General features: G+C 38.9%; 1 protein-coding gene across 18 annotated transcripts in view; it reads left to right on the top strand.

Moving 5' to 3' along the window:
* IL18R1 (interleukin 18 receptor 1) overlaps nucleotides 1-19,178 on the top strand; it is a 247,672-nt gene extending 228,494 nt beyond the window's left edge. For 9 of the 18 annotated variants that reach the window (XM_063788950.1, XM_063788952.1, XM_063788951.1 and 6 more), the window contains 6 exons: nucleotides 2,009-2,071; nucleotides 5,284-5,404; nucleotides 7,267-7,406; nucleotides 10,463-10,621; nucleotides 14,873-15,031; nucleotides 16,931-19,178. In XM_063788950.1, coding sequence (XP_063645020.1) covers nucleotides 2,009-2,071; nucleotides 5,284-5,404; nucleotides 7,267-7,406; nucleotides 10,463-10,621; nucleotides 14,873-15,031; nucleotides 16,931-17,286 — 998 coding nt within the window. In that variant the 3' untranslated portion in view covers nucleotides 17,287-19,178. Of the gene's footprint in view, nucleotides 1-2,008; nucleotides 2,072-5,283; nucleotides 5,405-7,266; nucleotides 7,407-10,459; nucleotides 10,622-14,872; nucleotides 15,032-16,930 lie in introns of all 18 variants that reach the window. The other 9 variants (XM_063788947.1, XM_063788945.1, XM_063788946.1 and 6 more) reach the window with 1 other exon arrangement.
* Nucleotides 19,179-19,424: the final 246 nt, after the last annotated feature.

Below are 19,424 nucleotides of genomic sequence, written 5' to 3'. Positions count from 1 at the left end.
CTGGGTAGAGGGCAGAGGGTCTTAAGACTTACTGTCAGACCAAAGAAGGCCAAAGAATTTATAGCCAACTCCTAGACAGAAAGGCAGGAGAAGGTTAGAGTCATGCTTCTAGGTTCTATGGCTTACTTTGGGGAAAAGGATTCTAGTTTTTATGATCTGCCTTTGGGAAGAGGGAGTCTGGTTTCTGTGACTTGCTTTGGGGAGAATGGAGGCATGAAGCAGGAGGGTCAGAGAGAGCTTGCTTTTTGAGGCTGCTTTGAGGCCTTCCAATGTCGTTGAGTTTAAAGTACTCAGCCTGCCAAAACACCATACTTTGGGACTGTTTTTGGAGCCCAGGAGTTCCATTGCCTTCAGCTTGTGCTCGTGAATCACAGTCACCTGAATTCCTACTGGGCATCTGCCACTTTCCTGGTCTTATGCTCTGGCTGATCGGGTGGCGTCTCCTCCTACTGCTGACAACCTCTATGCCATTTTGACTCTGATAGCCTCCTAGGTAGGCTGGTCATGTCAAGGGCACGCACTAAGATGTTGTCTTCCTTCCATGACCTACATGGGACTGCACCCTTCACTTTACACCAGTTGTGCAAACTCAGGGCTGATCTGGATTTCCAATGATATAATTTGAGTGTTAGTAGACAGCATCCTTTGCTGAAGATGTACTTCACACTGCCCCTTCTCAAGTCTCCCATGTAAGTTTCTGGGGGAAAAAATGGATCCAGAGAAAGGTAGTCAGTAGCAGTTTTCCCCCTCACACCGAAATTGCCCCCTGCCCCTTTGTCTTTGAATTCAAGCCGGTGTTGCTTCTTACTGTCAGACCTGAGAGTTAGTTCTTTCCCTGGATACATCTCAGCTCCTCCTGCCTGTCTGCCAACATTCCAGGCTTGCCCAGAGACTCCAAATCCCAGGATAACCCAGACCTGACTCTGAACCCTGGAGTCCACTGTGCTGGTTTCATTCTCCTGTTCTTGCTCACATATCTGCCCACTGCATTCTCCACTGCTGACTCTGGCACTGCACTTTCTGAGAGGGCTCAGGGAGGTGTGGGAGCTGCAGGAGCACTCCTGAGTCTCACTGTACTCCACTCAACCAGGCATTCTGCTTGCTGAGCACCTGCAAGTCCCAGAAGGGATGTTCTGGACATTGCTTGGGAATGCCTCCAAAGCAGTGGGGCTACTAGCAGGGAACAGTCCTGGTCATGAGGAAAGTTACCAATGAGGATATCAGGGCTAACAATAACTTGACTATGCACCAGTTCAAATCTATGACCACAGCTGCTCTTAGGGTTTGCAGTTGCCAGCTGCCTTAAGCAAGAGCCTGTTGGGTGATGACTTACTTCCCAAGCATCACCAGATGGGGACTGAGGGGGCAGAATTTATGTGCAGTACTTCCAGTTGGGGTCAGAAGTCACTCAGGAGCAGAAGTAGAACTTGGCCTACAGGCATGAACTTAACAGCAGGGCCAGGGCCAAGGTGAGGCTCCTGGGGCACAATATTGAAGGGACACTGCTCTCAGCATCCTGCAAGGGAACGGTGGGCACCTAGAGTGAGGGATTTGCTTTTCTCAACCTGTCTTGGCCCTGCAACCTGTAAATCCATCACTGGCCAGCTGAGGAGGACAGATGGAGAGAATCGAGACAGGGCAGAAAGGCTCTTCCCAGTGATTTTGCGTGGTTTGACTCTTGCATGTTTGATCGTCTGGGAGTCAGGCTGCAGTGGATGGGCATCTTCCTTTGCCTTTTAGTTGAATTGAGCAGAAGCTGCAGATCTGAGTGAGAGAAAACCAGATACAAGGTGCTTTCAACATCTCCATCAGCATGGAGTTGATGGAGAACGAAGCATTAAACAATATGATCTGTGACCTTTAGTTAATGCAAATAGGACTCAAGTGAACGTAAACCAGTAACTATTGGAATCTTTGTTACATGAAATGAGCATATTATCATAGATGCTTGTCATAAAGAAGCTCAAGTCAACACTAATACATTTGTCTTTTCTTTTGTCACTTCTAGATCGCAGTAATATAGTTCCGGTTCTTCTTGGACCAAAGCTTAACCATGTTGCAGTGGAATTAGGTATATTTCAATATACATATATTCTGCATTTATAAGTAGGGGACATAATAGAGCCTTCCAAGCGTAAATATGATTCATTATTGAATGACACTGGATACACATTTCATATTTACTGAATAACATTACAAAACTAAGAAAAAAGTGCCATTTTTTGAATGTTGCCACTTTTAACCTGACTTAAAAGTGGCAACATTTTAAAGTTCAAGAGACAGTGGAACTGCCTGTGGTCTGTAGACTAAGGTTTTTGTTGTGCTGTGTGTGGCTTGTCTTTAACTCTCTCCATGGTCATTTCTAAATATGAAAATTTAGGCCGGGCATGGTGGCTCACGCCTGTAATCCCAGCACTTTGGGAGGCCGAGGCAGGTGAATCACTTGAGGTCAGGAGTTTGAGACCAACCTGACCAGCATGGTGAAACCCCATCTCTACTAAAAATACAAAAATTAGCCAGGCATGGTGGCATGCACCTGTAGTCCCAGCTACTCAGGAGACTGAGGCAGGAGAATCTCTTGAACCCAGGAGGCAAGGTTGTAATGAGCTGAAATCACACCACTGCACTCCAGCCTGGGCAATGGAGCAAGACTCTATCTCAAAAAAAATAATAATAATAACAATAATAAATTTAAAAATTCCGTGAGAGCACTCTGGAGAGATGAGTCAAACTAATTTTGTGGTGTGAATGTTTGATTAATTGATTCACTTTGAATCAATTGACTGAATTGATTGTATATTTGGAGTTTGTCTAGATAAGTCTTATGAATCAACATGTCCAATTGAGTAATTTCTTTCAAAAGAGAAAGGAAAGAAAGAAAGGAAGAAATTCACATATGCTAGATATGCTAAGCCAGGTATCGTGCTAGGTCATTGAAATATATTGTTGAATTAAATCCTCCAAGCAACACTGAGGCATGTATTCTCATTTTATGAATTAAATAATTGAAGTGCAAAAAGGCTAAGTAACTTGTCTAAAGTTAAATCACTAAAAAGTGGCAAGTCTCTGTTTGAGGACTTTGCTTCCAAAGCCCCCACCTTATAACCACAGTTGGGGTCACAGTGGTTTATATGACCACATGGGCCCAGTGCAGCTGGGGTCCTATGCCATTTGTACATGAGGTTTACCTGCTTTATATTTTTATTTATTTCTGTCTTTGTCTTTATTATTTTTTTCTTCTACTCAGTGGGGCTTAACTTGCACCTTTTGTTCTAGTTTGTTGACCTGAAGAGTTAGATAATTAATTTTAATTATCCTCTGGTAGTATATACATTCAAACTCCAAGTTTCCCTGTAAACACTATTTAGCTGTTTCTCATATTTTCATTCTATTCAGTTTAAACCATTTCTTAAAATTTCCCTTATGATTTCTTTTTCCACCAAAAAAATTGGTGTTTCTTAATTTCCAAATATTTGGTGAACTTTCTAGTTATTGTCTCTTATTGATGTCCTGTTTAGATTCATTATAGTCCAAGATTATACACAGTGTCATTTCAACCTTTTGGAATTTGTAGTGACTTACTTAAGGCCCACAGTATGGTATATCTTGCTGAATGTTCCAAGTGCATTTGAAACAAAGGTATATTCTATAGGTTTTTGTTTTATTATTGTTTAAATGTCTATTTGGTTAAGTTCATTAATGGTGTTGTTCAAAAAATTTATATCCTGACTAATCTCTTATCTGCTTGTTCCATGTGTTGCTGAAAGAGATGTGAATATCTCCAGCTATTATGGTCAATATGTCTCTATCTCCTTTAGTTCTGTCAATTTTTGTCTTACATAGTTTGGAGCTATCTTATATGCATACACGGATTTATGCCTGTTGAATTAACACTTTTATCATTATGAAATATCTCTCTTTATCTATCATAACACTTCCTCTCTCAATGTGTAGCTCTGTCATATGAAATAATCACACAAGTTTTCTTTTGCTTGGAATTGGCATATTTGTCTTTTTTTAAACATCCCTTTACTACTAACATTTTTTTTTTGTTCTATACATAAGTGTCTCTCATAAACTGCATGTATTTGGATCTTTTTTGAAATATGGTCAGTATGGTGTTTAGTCCATCTGTATATTTAAAAGTACTGTTACAGTTGGTATATCATATATGCATGATATAAAAATATTCAATTTATTCTTTTTAAAATAAATTGCACTTTGTTGAAAATGACCATATTTCCATCCACTTGTTTATCTTTTCCTCTATTTTCTTTCAAACAGTTACAGTTTTTAATCTGCTAAATTCAGCATCTGTAGGTCTGCTTCTATTATCTGTCTTTTCTATGGATTATGGTGCACATTTTCTGTGTCTTTTTATGTCTCTTAACTTTTTATTGTTGTTGATCTTTATGTATCAAACAATTAAAGTGAATACAGTTTGTGTTATTTTTTCTTACAAGTAGGTAGCCTGAGAGTTGAGTATCTCAGTTGACTCAGAATTGAGTTGGGGTGGCTGGGATGTAGGTATGTTCACTCCAATCTGTCTTCATCTCTGATAGCTGGTGAGGGAGGGGGTGCTGCAGTCATGTGTTTGACGCAGGCCTTTTCTCTAATGAGACTTGCTCTCCTGATTACCATGAGACTGCAAGTGATATCATGCAGCCTTTACATCCTTTTACGCTGTCCGAGCGCTTAGCAGTAATTCTGCAAGCCTGTGCAGCTGCCGGGAGCTTCACTGGATTTTCTTGTTTCTATGAGACTCTTTATGTTTATTACAAACCAAAGCAAATTCTTCCATGGAATGAAATGGCCACCTATCTTAGCTCACCCTAGAAAGGATCCTTCTTAAGTACACTTGTAGTTCAAAAATTTCTCTTTATTTTCTCTGTACTTTGATGTCTTTAATGTTTGCTTAATTTAATTTTTTTGTGATTTATCCATTTGGTTTATCTGGAAGTCTCAGTGAGAGTATTGTCCTGATGCTACCTACTAAATTGTGTACTGAAAAGAAAGTACACTGATCACTCTAAGTTTTAATAGTTGATTAAAAAATAAATGTTTAAAAAGAAGCCAAATCATGTTTTGATGATGACTTGTAATTGCTACCTATTTCTTCTGCTTTATATATATTTTTTTATTTAAAGCAAGGCATATTTATTCTCTTTCTGGGATGGAGCACCATGTTTTGCTTTAGGTTAACATACATTGATTATATTGTTTTGAAACTTTTGAGAAACCTGAGTTTCAAAAAGCAGAACTTTAGTTGCCAACTTTTACCAGGAAAAAATGTAAGGCTCAACTGCTCTGCTTTGCTGAATGAAGAGGATGTAATTTATTGGATGTTCGGGGAAGAAAATGGATCGGATCCTAACATACATGAAGAGAAAGAAATAAGAATTATGTATGTATGTGTAATATATATGTCATGATATATACCATATAACAATCATATATATTATATATAACATCATATTAAAAACACTGGGTGGCTGATATGTATTTTGGGCTAGTTTAAATTATAATTATAATGGACATATTTTATAATTATAGTGGCCATACCCTAGGTGGATGCATTATGCAGAAATGTATTGCCAAGATCTAAGCTGGAAAAGAAGGTCCATGAGAAGGCCATTGAGGGTATTTAGCATCACCTTATAAAGTAGCACTTGGTCAGTCAGGATCCGATGGGGATGGGGAGTTTACTTAGCTTCTTAGAAAAGGGCAGTTGCCTAGGCCAAGCTTTTTTTTATTTTGAAAAATTTGTTAAGTTGTTTATTTTTCTAATGGGCCAAAAAGATTCCAAATGGCATGCATATTGATACTTAAATAAGCCTATATTCTTCCATTAAGGAATGGTCAAACTTATAAAAAGAATCAGTCTAAACATATAGTCACCTAAGCTTTTCTGAATGACTTTGGGTCATACTGTAAGTATTCATTATTATACTGATACACTACTCAGGGTCTAGTGAGTGCTGAGCCTAAGTTGTCTACCACCTTTGCTGCACTTGTTGAGTTTTTGCTTCTGCTTTTTACACATTTTTTGGTACCTTCTTTGTTACCATGCTGGCAGCTCTACATTCTTGCTGACACTTGTCTACAAGCTCTTTACACCACAAAGTCTGGCTTCTTGCCTGGGAGCAGGCATGTGATTCATGCCCACTACATGTTGAATTCATTTGAAATTTGTGGATCTCCTGCCATCATATCTCATCCTCAGCCACTGGCCTCCATTTGAGTTTTGTATTTCTCCCTTTGGATAATCTCTTTCTAATTTTTAGAGGGGTAGAAAACCACAGTGAATTTCTTAGAAATGCAGCTTAAGCTACAAAAGCAGGGAGGTCTTTCTTTATAGTTGGGTGCACACACCTTTGATATCATCTGTTTTGTCCTCTCAGTGGCCTCCTGTGTTTTACTTCTGGATTTCATTGGTTTTAGATGGTTGTTATTTCTGGATGGGTGACTTAGGAAAAGAATTACATTCCAAAATGTACTTGAGGCAGTTGGAGGCTACAGTGGGGCTCTGTGTCCCGGGTCCTAGATATCCCTGTTGCTAGGAATGTGGGCACATGGGGCCCATGTCTGGCTGTGTTGACTGGTGTAGCTATCAGAGCCTGTCATTGGTGGGGGAAGTGGATGTCATAAGTGTTTACCTGACATCAACCACAGGACAACTTGAATCCTTTAAGGAAGAGAAAAAGAACGTGCTGCCAGTGGCTTTCTCAAGTCATTTTCTGACACTCATGGAACAGCTTAACTGGCACTTCTTATGTGCCTCGGGGTGCTTGAGAACAGTGTTATGTTTTTTAATGCTGAACACATTAAACCAGTTTGTTGGATTCCATGGACAAATGTAATACGAATCTGCATCTATGCTAAACAACTTACAGCCTTGTCATAATTAGTGGGAACCACTCTGTGGAAAGAACTCCAAGTTGTTAGGAAGAGAGAAGTAGAGAAAAATAATTGAGAGAGAATATTTTCTCATATTTTCAACTTAGCATCATGATCTTCCAGCCATTTAAACTTCAGGTAATTGACAGCACCATTCCCAAATGGCCTCAGGAGGGCTGTTTCTGTCAGTTCTGATGCTCCACGGAGGAGGGGACATTTATTGTAGTCCATGCTTTAAGAGTACTGGCCAGAAAGGGAAGAAATAATGCAGGCAACATCACAGCTGCCTTCAAGCATTTTAAACATGTGAATTCCCCTCTCAAGGGTAACGAACAGAGCCTACTGCTAAACTATTTTGCCCTCTTACAGGACTCCAGAAGGCAAATGGCATGCTTCAAAAGTATTGAGAATTGAAAATATTGGTGAAAGCAATCTAAATGTTTTATATAATTGCACTGTGGCCAGCACGGGAGGCACAGACACCAAAAGCTTCATCTTGGTGAGAAAAGGTGAGAAAGATTTATTTTTGGAAGTTTTGAAACTTAGCTCATTGCTACTGAGAGACATCTCAAAGATGGCCACTTTCTCATTTTCCACACCAGAACCCAGCTCCTGAGAGGGGAAATCAGTCACCTCATGTCACAGGCATTCAGTGGGGCCCCTCTGTCTCATGATGCCAAGCAGAGAATGAAAACAAAACTCATTCACCTGCTCTCACAGTCATATTCCACCCCATGTGGAAATCGGGGGGCCTGAGGCTTGGAGATACAGATGCTGAGAGTGAGGCTCATGGGGAGGCCATCAGGACAACCCCTGCACCCAGCACTGCACCCAGAGCAGCCAGAGGGTAGTTTGCAGATCTGTGTGGGGTGAGGCCAGTGCAAACTTGGTGTGACTGCTGCTCCAGCCTGCCTCAGCAGGGTACCAGGCTCAGGGTCCTTGTGTGTGCTCATTCATTCATTGCCTCCTGGACTTGGCAAGCAGGCCATTGATAGCCCTGATCTGTGGGCTCTTAAAGTTTTTCAGTGCTCACCTGATGGAGGGCCCCAGGGTCGCCATCCCTTTCCTCCACCAAAGTAGCACAGCCCAGGGCCTTCAGCCCAGTAGCTGCTCAGAAATGGCTGTGACTGGAGCCAGAAAGCTGTGATTTCCAGTTGTCAATACTCATTCACTGTTCATTCCCAGGCTCCACCATCAACTCCCTGGATATGTGGAGAAAGGTCAAGATCTGCAAGAGAGAGAGAAAGGGAGAGAGACAGAGACTAACACACCCAGAGACAGATGGAGACGGAGAGAGACAGACACAGAGAGAGGACAAAGAGAGATACATGAGATGGAGGGACAGAGACAAACAGACAACTCTAGAGAGATGAAGACAGAAAGAGAGAGAGAAAGAGAGACAGAGACACAGAGAGACAGAGAAATGAGAGAGACAGGGAGAGACACAGAGACAGAGGAACAGAGAAAGAGGGAGATAGAGAGGCAGAGACATGAAGGGATGCAAATACAGAGAAATGAGAGTGAAACAGACAGAGAGACAGAGTAAGGGAGAGATACACACAGACACACACAAACATGCAGAGACAGCCACACAAACAGACTGGGCCTTGGCTTTGTGAGAAACGGAAGGAGTGGGACAGGAAGAGCACAAAGGCTGGAAACCCCCTCCAGCTGGGCTATCCTGGTGCCCAGGGGCAGCTCCCCCAGCACACATGTTTTAGAGCCGCCTCTCTACCATATGCACTCATAACAACAGCTCACATCCCATACATGTTAATTACATGACAGGATCCGGGTGAAGTTCCTGCCATGATCTCATCCAGTCTTAACGACAAGCTTTATAGAGGTGAAGAAACTTGCCCAGGGTCACACAGCAGGTGAAGGTATTGAAACTCAGACCTGATTAAATCTGGAATCTGTGTTCTTACCTTCCGCAGGGCTTGTCGCCTGTGGTCTTCCACCCCTGTGTGATTGCCTGTGCTGTGGTCCACTCACTTGTGAGGGAGCGGGGCTCAAATCTTTGTTGGACCATCACCTGGCCAGGCTTTCCTGGGGCCTGCTCACCACCAGTCACCTCTCCTTTCTTAGAACAGGGCAGGACTGTCCTATTCCTGCCCTAGACGCTTCTGGCCAGTCAATTCTCCTGCTGCTGCTCTCACAAATGTAGGTTTAGAAATTGGGGCTCACAACCCACCATCACCCCGTGCCAATGTGTGCGTGTGTGTTTTTGCAAATGTGTGACACAGTTATGACTATGCAGTCCTTTCCAAGGTACAGGAGCCCCAGACCCTGGGTCTGCTCAGAGTTCACTATTAAACAACATTAGCTGCTTGCCTGAATCCTAAAGATAGTAGAAAGATACGGAAAGATAATTTTTAAAAATTGCACCAAGATGGCACAAGTTTTAAGCACGTTTATGCTCATTGACCTAGAGATGCCCCCACCATTACAATCTATTTTAAGAAAGAATTAGAAATATGGATAAATGTATACACCTTTTTGTATATGTATATACATATATGCATGTATATATACACATATTTGCAAATGTATATGCATATACATACATGGTTACACATTTCTATAAATATTATACATGTATACACTTATACATATAAAATGTACTGCAACTTTATGTCTCCTTACTAAAAATTGCAATCAATCTAAATATTAGGATATTATGAATTATAATTTTAATGACCTACTGAAATGCTCATAATATAATATTCAGAAATAACGAGTGATTACCATATGATCTCAGTTAACTAAAAACTTTAAGAGACAAAAAGAGAACCCAGAAGGAAATATTCTATCATGTTAACACAGCCTTCACCACATTGTGATTTGTTGTTAAAAATTACTTTATTCTTTTTATTCCTCTGTATTATCTCAGATTGTCAATAATAAACATAAACAGAATCAATCTAGAAAATGTATTTTTTTCCAAATGATACTTTTATACAAAGAATTTGCTAAAATTCCAAGAGCTGTGTGCTGTATTAACTACTTTTTGTGTAATATTTCATTTAATCTTCCCCAAAGGAGCAGCCTTGTAAGTGAAGCAGTTAGTATCTTCATTTTACAGATGAAGGTACCAAGGTTTAAGGGCATTCACGATTTTTCCTACAATACAAAATAATTGATGGAGCCCGGCTGCAAACTCAGACAAATGTCAATCCAGTGCTCTCTCTCTTCTCTAAAACCATGCACCTCAACCCACTTGCTAATATTTCTGTGAGTCCCTGTGTATTTCAGCCTAGTATCTCTTCACCCCAGAAATCTGATTTCCACAGGTACAGATACAATACATTACTGTGTAATGTTTTCACTTCAGTTCTCTAAATATCCGTGTACACATTTTTATTCTTTAAAAATCTGAGTAGAAATATCACTACTCCAGACTAAAGGCAGGAATGTGGAGTCACTCAGTGGAATGTGTCAGCACGTGGGTTGGCAACTACTGCATTAGTGTTAACAGTAAAAATGGACAAGCAGGTGATGACGGACAACACTGGTAAGATTTCTTGATTATTTTCTTTTCCTTTTTCCCTTTCTTTTCTAGCAGACATGGCTGATATCCCAGGCCACGTCTTCACAAGAGGAATGATCATAGCTGTTTTGATCTTGGTGGCAGTAGTGTGCCTAGTGACTGTGTGTGTCATTTATAGAGTTGACTTGGTTCTATGTTATAGACATTTAATGAGAAGAGATGAAACATTAACAGGTAACACATATAATGCTGGAATTTCTTACCTTATGTTCTCATTAAGAAATCAGATAAATAGGCATTAATCTTCATCTTATTGTGATGATATTGTAGAATTAATCTGTGGGACAGGTTTTCTACGGGAAATATTGTTCTGCCTGTACCATCCATTATGAATGTTGTCTGTGTCTTCTTTTCTTGTGCTTACTTATGTGTTGCCCAAAATTGTTCTCATTGTCTCATGTATGTATGTCATAGCCTCCTAAACGCCCTGGGAGATGCTCGGGCCCAGGAACTGTATATCTGGATGTCTTTGTGCATGCATCACCTAGGTATCTTTATAGTACATACACTCAATAAAGTTGCTTTAAGTTAGATTGAATTGTCCTATCGCTCATTATTTCAACCTGGCAAAGGAAGCTTACATAATGGACGTGTAAGATCCCCCAGCTGGCCGGGCGCGGTGGCTCACGCCTGTAATCCCAGCACTTTGAGAGTCCGAGACGGGCAGATCACGAGGTCAGGAGATCGAGACCATCCTGGCTAACAGAGTGAAACCCCGTCTCTACTAAAAATACAAAAAATTAGCCGGGCGTGGTGGTAGGCGCCTGTAGTCCCAGCTACTCGGGAGGCTGAGGCAGGAGAATGGCGTGTGAACTCGGGAGGCGGAGCTTGCAGTGAGCGGCGGAGATCGCGCCACTGCGCTCCAGCCTGGGCGACAAAGCAAGACTCAGTCTCAAAAAAAAAAAAAAAAGAGAAAAAGAACCCCGAGCTGGAAGCCAAATGATCTGAGATCATGTCTCCTAGATCTGCCAGTTTTTATCTGCTACTATGTCGACCCGCTGGCTCTATGCCTCAGTTTCCTTATACTTAAAGGTGACCAGAAGTCCTCAAGTTTCCAGATAATTACTAATTTAAAGGAAGTCAGTCTAATTCATTGCACTTGATTTTGTTTTGCATCTGTGTGTTTGCAGGAAAAAAAAACCTTCACAGAGTTCAAAACCCAAAATGTCTATGAAATTATACTTCAGAAGCCCCCCTTCCAGCCTGGTCCTGGATCTATGATTCCCACCCCTCATTGATAGCACATCTGACCAAATATCAATACAGATTCTTATTACACACCTCCTTTTAAAAAGAACAAATCCTGGCTTAATATGCGCACTCTTTTCAACTTTGCTCTCTTATACCTTAGACACACTTGCATGTTACTTTATAAAGCAGTCCATCATTTTTTAGGGCCGCACAGTATTTTATTTGTGCAGAGCTACCACTGTTTATTTAGTCTCCTTTTGATGGACATTTGGCTTGTTTCCAATCTTTTGTTATTATAAAAATGCTGCAATGGACAGCTTTATACATTCATCGTTTCATATGTATGCAGTAGGTCTGAAAGAAAAATTCTCCAAAATGGAGTTTCTAGAATACAAGAAGGAGACACAGCCATTATTTTGCTAGATACTGTCAATTCACCCTCCCTACTGCCTTCAAAAGATGACAGCAAATTTTTTCCCATAACCCTACCCACAACCATTTGGAGTTGTGCCAATCTGATAGGTGAAAAGTTGTATTTAAGTGACATTTTAATTTGCATTTCCCTTACTATGCAAGAGAATCAGCAACTTTTCATTTGCGTAAGGCTCAGTTGTATTTCCTTTCTCAACACACCCATTCATATCTTTTGCCTATTGTTCCATGGGGCAGTGGCTTTATTTTGCATATTTATTTCTAGGAGCTATTTATATTTTAGGGAGGTTAGCTTATTATCTATAATATGAAATGCAAATATTCCCAGGCTGTAATTTGTCTTTTGACTTTGCTTATAGTGGTGTGCTATATAAAAGACTTTTTGAAAAACATACTCAAATATATCTTTTATGGTTTCTGGATTTGGGATCATAAGTAAAACAGCCTTCTTAACCTCAAGTTATACAAAAATTATATTAGTTCCTCTGAGATTTTTATAGGTTTAGTTTTCACATTTAGAACTTTAAATTGAACAACATAAAATTAGCAAGGTTAGTGAATTTAGCTTTGAGCCTGCATGTGCACTTGTGAGTTTGCTATGGGGAGAGATGATGCTGTAACAAACGGGGAAATCTGTATTTGATATTTTCTGAATGGTCTCTGTTTGCACAGGCCAGTGTTTGTCTTCAAATAAACATTGACTAGCTCCTCTCTTTCTGACTTTCTGGAGCTAAGATTTCTTTTTTTCTTCTCCAGTTGTGTTTGACATGATTTGCGGTAATTTTTTCAATTCACACTTCTTAACTGTCAATATGGCAGTGCAGAGACATTTAGAGACATGCTCTAAATCACTTCCATTAAATTATGGTCCACGAACAAATGCGGTCCATGAAAAGGACAGAAATGGAGATATAAGTATGAAGATAAAAACTTTTATCACAATTTAATACTGCTGCAATATCTAAGACAGTGTTTCAGTATTGGTTTCTGAAGGATTGGAAATGAAACTAATCAATAAACAACAACAACAAAAGGCAAATTTAAATTAAAACATGGTCATTCACCAAGCATAGTTTGAGGAACATTTGTTTAACTTACTCCTTGAAGTCCCAAATATCCACTTGAATTATAATTTCCTTTATAATTTTCCTTTATGTTTGAATATAGAGAATAAAAACATTACCATTAGTTTTCAAATTCCTTTTTTTGAATACTTTACTCTGTCAATTCTCAAATCCCCTAAACCTTTTACTACCTGAATTTAAAATATGTTGTAATAAAATTAGCATATTTATATTAAAAGAATTGATTAAAATAAGGAATTTGAAAGCAATTAATAGTTGAAAAGCTAATTTTTCATAGGTAAGAGCAAAGCTATATTGTATGTAATATAAACCCATATTTGATGAAATCGTCTTCCCAGTTTATTGCAATCCATTACATCATAAGAAAATTATGCCCTTTAAAAAAGTGTGCTCATGTAATTGTCTTACATGTTGATGCCTGTTTTGTCACTGACACAGTGACAACCCTAGTGAAGCACTAGCTCTTACTTAACTAGTAGGTAGTTATATTTAATAGCAGTTTAAGAAAAGTTTGAGGGGGACCTACTTACTGATTGATAACTGGTTTTATTTTTACCAACATTTCATACCTTTGATATTTATGTAAGCCTGAAATTTTTACCAACATTTTTCATCTTTCAATGCATGCAATTCTGCAAAGCAATTGCTTTAAATCAACAATAGGTTCTAACCCAAATTGCTGAACAGAATGCTGTAAGTAGAACTGAAGAAGATTTTGCCAGAAGCAGAAAGTGTTGTTTGGTGACCATGAGTGCTATGGAGGATGCCAGGCTGGGCTGTTAAGCATAAATGATGTGGCACCATAAGAGACATAGATCTAGAATGGTTTTATCCTATTAGATTTTAATAGGGGTTGCAGTTATATGTAGCCTCAAACTCAGGAGCAAATTCATTAATCCCAACAATATGCCATGCATAAATCTTACCCATCTGCCATCATCTGCCATCAAAACAATTGTCATGGGATAAAGGTAGACCATTCCCCACTACTTTGCTTCTTTCTCTACAGATCCCAATTAGCATCCATTGCATTTTTTAGGACCTGACTCAAAATTTCCTCCTTTCAGAAAGCATGTCCATCGGGATCACTCTTTATTCTCTGGCCAGGTTATTTTGTCTGTGAGTTTTGTTATTCTTTTTTTGTTATGCTATTTTTCTTCTGCTAATGTGTTGTCTGTAACTTTTTCCAAGTTGTTGCATGCATCTGCTTTGCTTTTAAAAATAGATTGGATGAAGCTAGAAGAGAGAGTGGTATCATGTTTTAATTACCCAATTAGGAGCATGGTCTTTGTTATTTAGGAGACATTTTCACCTTCTTGGGGGTCTTTCTGAGCACAGAAATTGTGATGGTGGTGGAATTAAATGATATGAGTAAACCAGGGTGAGATTCTCTTTCCACTCCTGGAATGAGGGCACCTTTGGGCTTTTGGCCTTCTAAGGAACTTAAAGACTTAAGTTCCTTTAGTGCCCAGATCTATGGCTCATATATCTCTGTATTCTTCTGTGGTGTCAAGCAGTGGGACCTTAAAGTAGATGCTTAAAAACACATTGGCTAATTGGTTGCTTGGTTAGCATGGGAGGTTTAAATATAAACAACTTTATATGTAATTTGTTTTTTCAATGATTCTATACTCATTACTTACGACATTCACTTAAGTTTGTACTTAAATAAAATTTTATTTACACATGAATTAAAAGAGTCAATCTTACCTCCTAGATGGAAAAACATATGATGCTTTTGTGTCTTACCTAAAAGAATGCCGACCTGAAAATGGAGAGGAGCACACCTTTGCTGTGGAGATTTTGCCCAGGGTGTTGGAGAAACATTTTGGGTATAAGTTATGCATATTTGAAAGGGATGTAGTGCCTGGAGGAGGTAAGAGGGAATGCCAGATAGAAAAATATTCAAGATAGTTTCTTTTTAAAAAATGAATGAGCTAGCCCCCAGAGAGCTATCCCATTTTCCTTAAAAACAAATGAATAAGGTCCTTTAAGCAAGAAATAACCACGTAAGTCAACAATCCATAGTGAGAAAACAAACTAATGAGCTTCCAATAGTCTCTTCTCTTGGGCTCTGTTCTTTGTGCTTCACGGTTCTCTGAAACTTTGGGGAAAGGGAGAGGGCATTTCCTTTTCAGAACCGGGCCCAGAGCTGGCGTTATCATGAAGCCTTTATTTAGAAATGACCCACGGTGAGAATATCTGTACCACAGCAGCGGTTCCTAATTTAATATGTGATGTGTGGACTAGTTAATCCTCACTAGTAACTCTTACTAGACATAAACACGGGTTAATTATTACTAGAAAATGCATGGGTTTTTATTGTGTTGATATCGGTGACGAAATTTAAGTAGAAAATAGGAAAATTGAAAAGGGAAAAATAACAGGAAAGTGGTGATCCCCATCAGATCATAGCTATGAAATTCAATGTTTTTTTATTAATATAGGAATACAAATGGCCATAGTGCCTATATTAAAGCAAATTACTGTTAAATTTTTTTTTTTAATGAGTAACATTTTTAGATTTTCTCTGAAGTCTGTAGAACAAACATTTAAAATCTGGTGTCAAATTATTCTGGATACTGATGCTTAAAAAAAAAACAAATGTTTGATTATTACCATCATTCATGTATTAATCTAATATTTATTGGATACTATTCCTGTGCCAAGTTGTGAACTGGGCATCAAAGATATAACAGTGAGAAAGAAATAGTTACATTCCCCCCCATATTACAAAGTAGAAAGGAAAATATTGCTAACTTACACTACTGTTCAGTAATAAACAACTTGTCAAAAAAAATGCCAGATTATCAGATGCATACATTGTAGTGTTTTTGGATAGCAGTTCTTTGCATCTAAGAAGGCATATTGTTACTTAGGAAGCATTTATTCTGGGCCATACATCAATTTTACTATATTTCCGTTATTTTCTAGGGGCCTTTCTTGAAAACAGATTTATTCTTAATTCATAAATAAAAATAATGTTTGAATATTCAGCTTTAATTAGGTTTGGTTAAACCTCTATTTGAGAACAGTGAGAGGTCTAGAACAGGGGTTGGCAGTTTACCAGCCACGGGTTCCATCACACGCGCAACCCTTATTGAAACACAGCCACGCACATTGGTTTACCTGTCGCCTGCGTCTGCATCTGAGCTACAACAACAGAACTGAGTAGTTGTGACAAAGACAGTGTGACCTGCAAAGCCTAACATATTTACTATCTGGCCCTTTGCAGAAAAAGTTTGCCAACCCCTGGTCTAAAATAATGGATGGTTTTGTTTTGTTTTGCCTTTTTGTCTTTTAATCTTTAAATTCTGATTTTAGCATGCTCTTTTCTGCTTGAGGAGAAGCAGGATAGTATAATAGTTAGAAAAATGTATTCCACTTGGGTTTAGATTCTGATTCTGCCATTTACTAGCTGTGTGACTCTGGGCAGGTTACTTAACCACTCTGTGCTCCAGCTTCCTTGTTTGTTAAATGGAGGTGATAACAGTATCTTCTCTGTAGCGTATTATGATGATTAAATGAGTTAATATACAAAAAACATTTAAAATAAGGTATGGTACATAATAAGTGCTAAGTAGGTGTTCATTATTATTGTTACCTAGAGATTTTTTAATAAGCATATAAAATTAAGAACAAATGGTTTGTCTTAAAGAAAAACTTATTAGTGAGGTTAGGAGTTAATATAAAATAAGACTGTGCAAAATGACTTTTATCTCATGTTCCCCCTTTCAGTTATCTTAAATTAATATGGGTTATCTTGCATTTTCAGCTGTTGCTGATGAAATCCACTCACTGATAGAGAAAAGCCGAAGACTAATCATTGTCCTAAGTAAAAGTTATATGTCTAATGAGGTCAGGTATGAACTTGAAAGTGGACTCCATGAAGCATTGGTGGAAAGAAAAATTAAAATAATCTTAATTGAATTTACACCTGTTACTGACTTCACGTTCTTGCCCCAATCACTAAAGCTTTTGAAATCTCACAGAGTTCTGAAGTGGAAGGCCGATAAATCTCTTTCTTATAACTCAAGGTTCTGGAAGAACCTTCTTTACTTAATGCCTGCAAAAACAGTCAAGCCAGGTAGAGACGAATCGGAAGTCTTGCCTGTTCTTTCCGAGTCTTAATCTTCAGAAACAGTGAATGCCAAAAAGAACTCAAGATATTCTGGGGACTGAGCATATGAACCTGTTCATAACAAAGGCTGTGACTCGAAATATTTAACTTTGTCAAAATCCTGCTCACAATTTGAAGATGAAACTTGTCATTAGGTTGGCGGGAATAAGACTAAAGATTGTGCTGTGGGCTGTGGTCACGTGCTCCCAGAAGACCTGGAATTCAAAAGAAATGGAGCTATTCTTTTTCTCCCTCTTTCATAACTGGATGCAGCTGCTCATACTCAATCCCATATTCAGCAAGTGTGAAGCTGGGCGTGATGCAAAATAACCGATGCCCTACAAAAAGGGCACATCTTTAAGAGTTTTAATGCCAGTGCTTAATTCGAATGAGGGGATTTTAAGTGTCTGAAGAGGCATTTTCTAGGGACCGGTGGGTGACTGAGTAACTGAAATGCTGCTTTCACTCCCTAACACCATGGATCTGGTTGTGCATAGGATGTGGGAAGAGGGGCTGGCAGGGCCGCCTTCAGAGGCTGCAGGGCCTCAGCCTCAGGATGCATTTAATGTATCCTGGCCACAGTTGCAGCCAACAGTTCTTGAAAGCTCGGTAAGGCCCTGCAATGCAGAGCCTGCTTATATGGATCTATTTATGGGAACTTCTGAAAAGGACCCCAGAATAGCGCTTTATCTTTCACAAGAGACACAAATTCTAATTGAGTTAATTATCTGGGTCTTTCACTTTTGATGCTCTGAAACATTTGTTGATTTTGTGTGAATGTTTATATCAAAATGTTTGCCAGGTTGTATTAGCCATTGAATAGCAAAAAACTGATAGTTACTTGCTTGTTTTTTTTAAAAATTACATATTAAAAATGCCCTTGGCATAAGGCAGCATGGTGTGGCAGTTAAGAGATGGGCTGTGCAGCCCATCCTGAGCTCCAGTCCTGAGTTTGCTACTTACTTCTGTGGCCTCTGGAACCTTATCCAACCTCTTGGTGCTTCAGTTTCCTCATCTGTGAAATTAGAATTTATAATAATTGTACCTACCTCCCAGGGGTAACTAAATGAATAAATATAATAAAGTACTTACGGTGGTTCCTGACACAGACTCAGCACTCCGTCAGTGTTGCCATGACTATTTTTATTATCATTATTAATGATTACTTAGATCAATTATTTAGCAGTGGACTAATGGAAGCTACAGAGCAGGGAAGGGAAGCAGATCTAGGGAGGAAGGCAGTTTTGATTTGAGGAGGTTTGCACATGTAGAGAAGCATATTGGAGAAGCATATCCAGAGGGCAAAAGATATCTCTCCATTGTACATCTGCCTCTTTTGACGTTGGAAGACACATGTCTTACTCCCTAAAGGGAGCCCAGCGCTGGGAGCCTTCTTGATGATCTCAAAAATAATAGCTATTCAAGAAAATCACCAAGTGACTGTGAAACCGTCAGTTCGGAAGGCTGGTTAGAACATGTGGGAGCAACATGAATGTTCTACAAAAGTTTAAAGCAGAGATTGTTTCAAATGGGTGTAGTAGATATTACTGAAAACCAAAAAAGAGTGAGATTGTCAGTGTAAGAATGTGATTTAATGTTTGTAGTGCTTACAATTTTGTGTACCAACTGGATGACTAAAAAGAGTAAAATAATTTAATTAATAGCTCATATTTTACGTGTGAAAACATGTTAGTGAACATATATAATCAAAATAGATTTCATTGCTATTGCATAGTCTCTAGTATATAGAATGATTTTGCTTTTCTCTTTTATTATACTTGCTTTAAAATACTTGAAATATATTTTGTATTAAATGCATTTCAAGTTAAATGTCTTAAATGTATACATTAGATGTGTGTTTTAAAATGCATAAAATACGTTGAAATACATTAATGAACCATTAGTCTAATGCCTTTATTTTTGAAATATCATGACGTCTTTTTCACTTACTTTAAGATTCCAATTCCTCGTTCTTAACATAGACTCCTACCTGTTTTAATAGAATATGGGCCATTCAAAATGAATTCATGCACCTCTCTCTTTTTAAATGTCAAATTGCCTTGCACCTACCTTCTTGTTTCACACCTTCCATCCAGGAGCAAAATAATTCTCTTCTGTTTCTCACAAGCCACTCAATACTAAACACAGG

This window comes from Pan troglodytes, chromosome 12 (genome assembly GCF_028858775.2).
Source record: "Pan troglodytes isolate AG18354 chromosome 12, NHGRI_mPanTro3-v2.0_pri, whole genome shotgun sequence".
Classification (NCBI taxonomy): Eukaryota; Metazoa; Chordata; class Mammalia; order Primates; family Hominidae; genus Pan; species Pan troglodytes.
The sequence above is the reverse complement of the archived record's forward strand: the minus strand, read 5'-3'. Positions and strand labels throughout refer to the sequence as shown.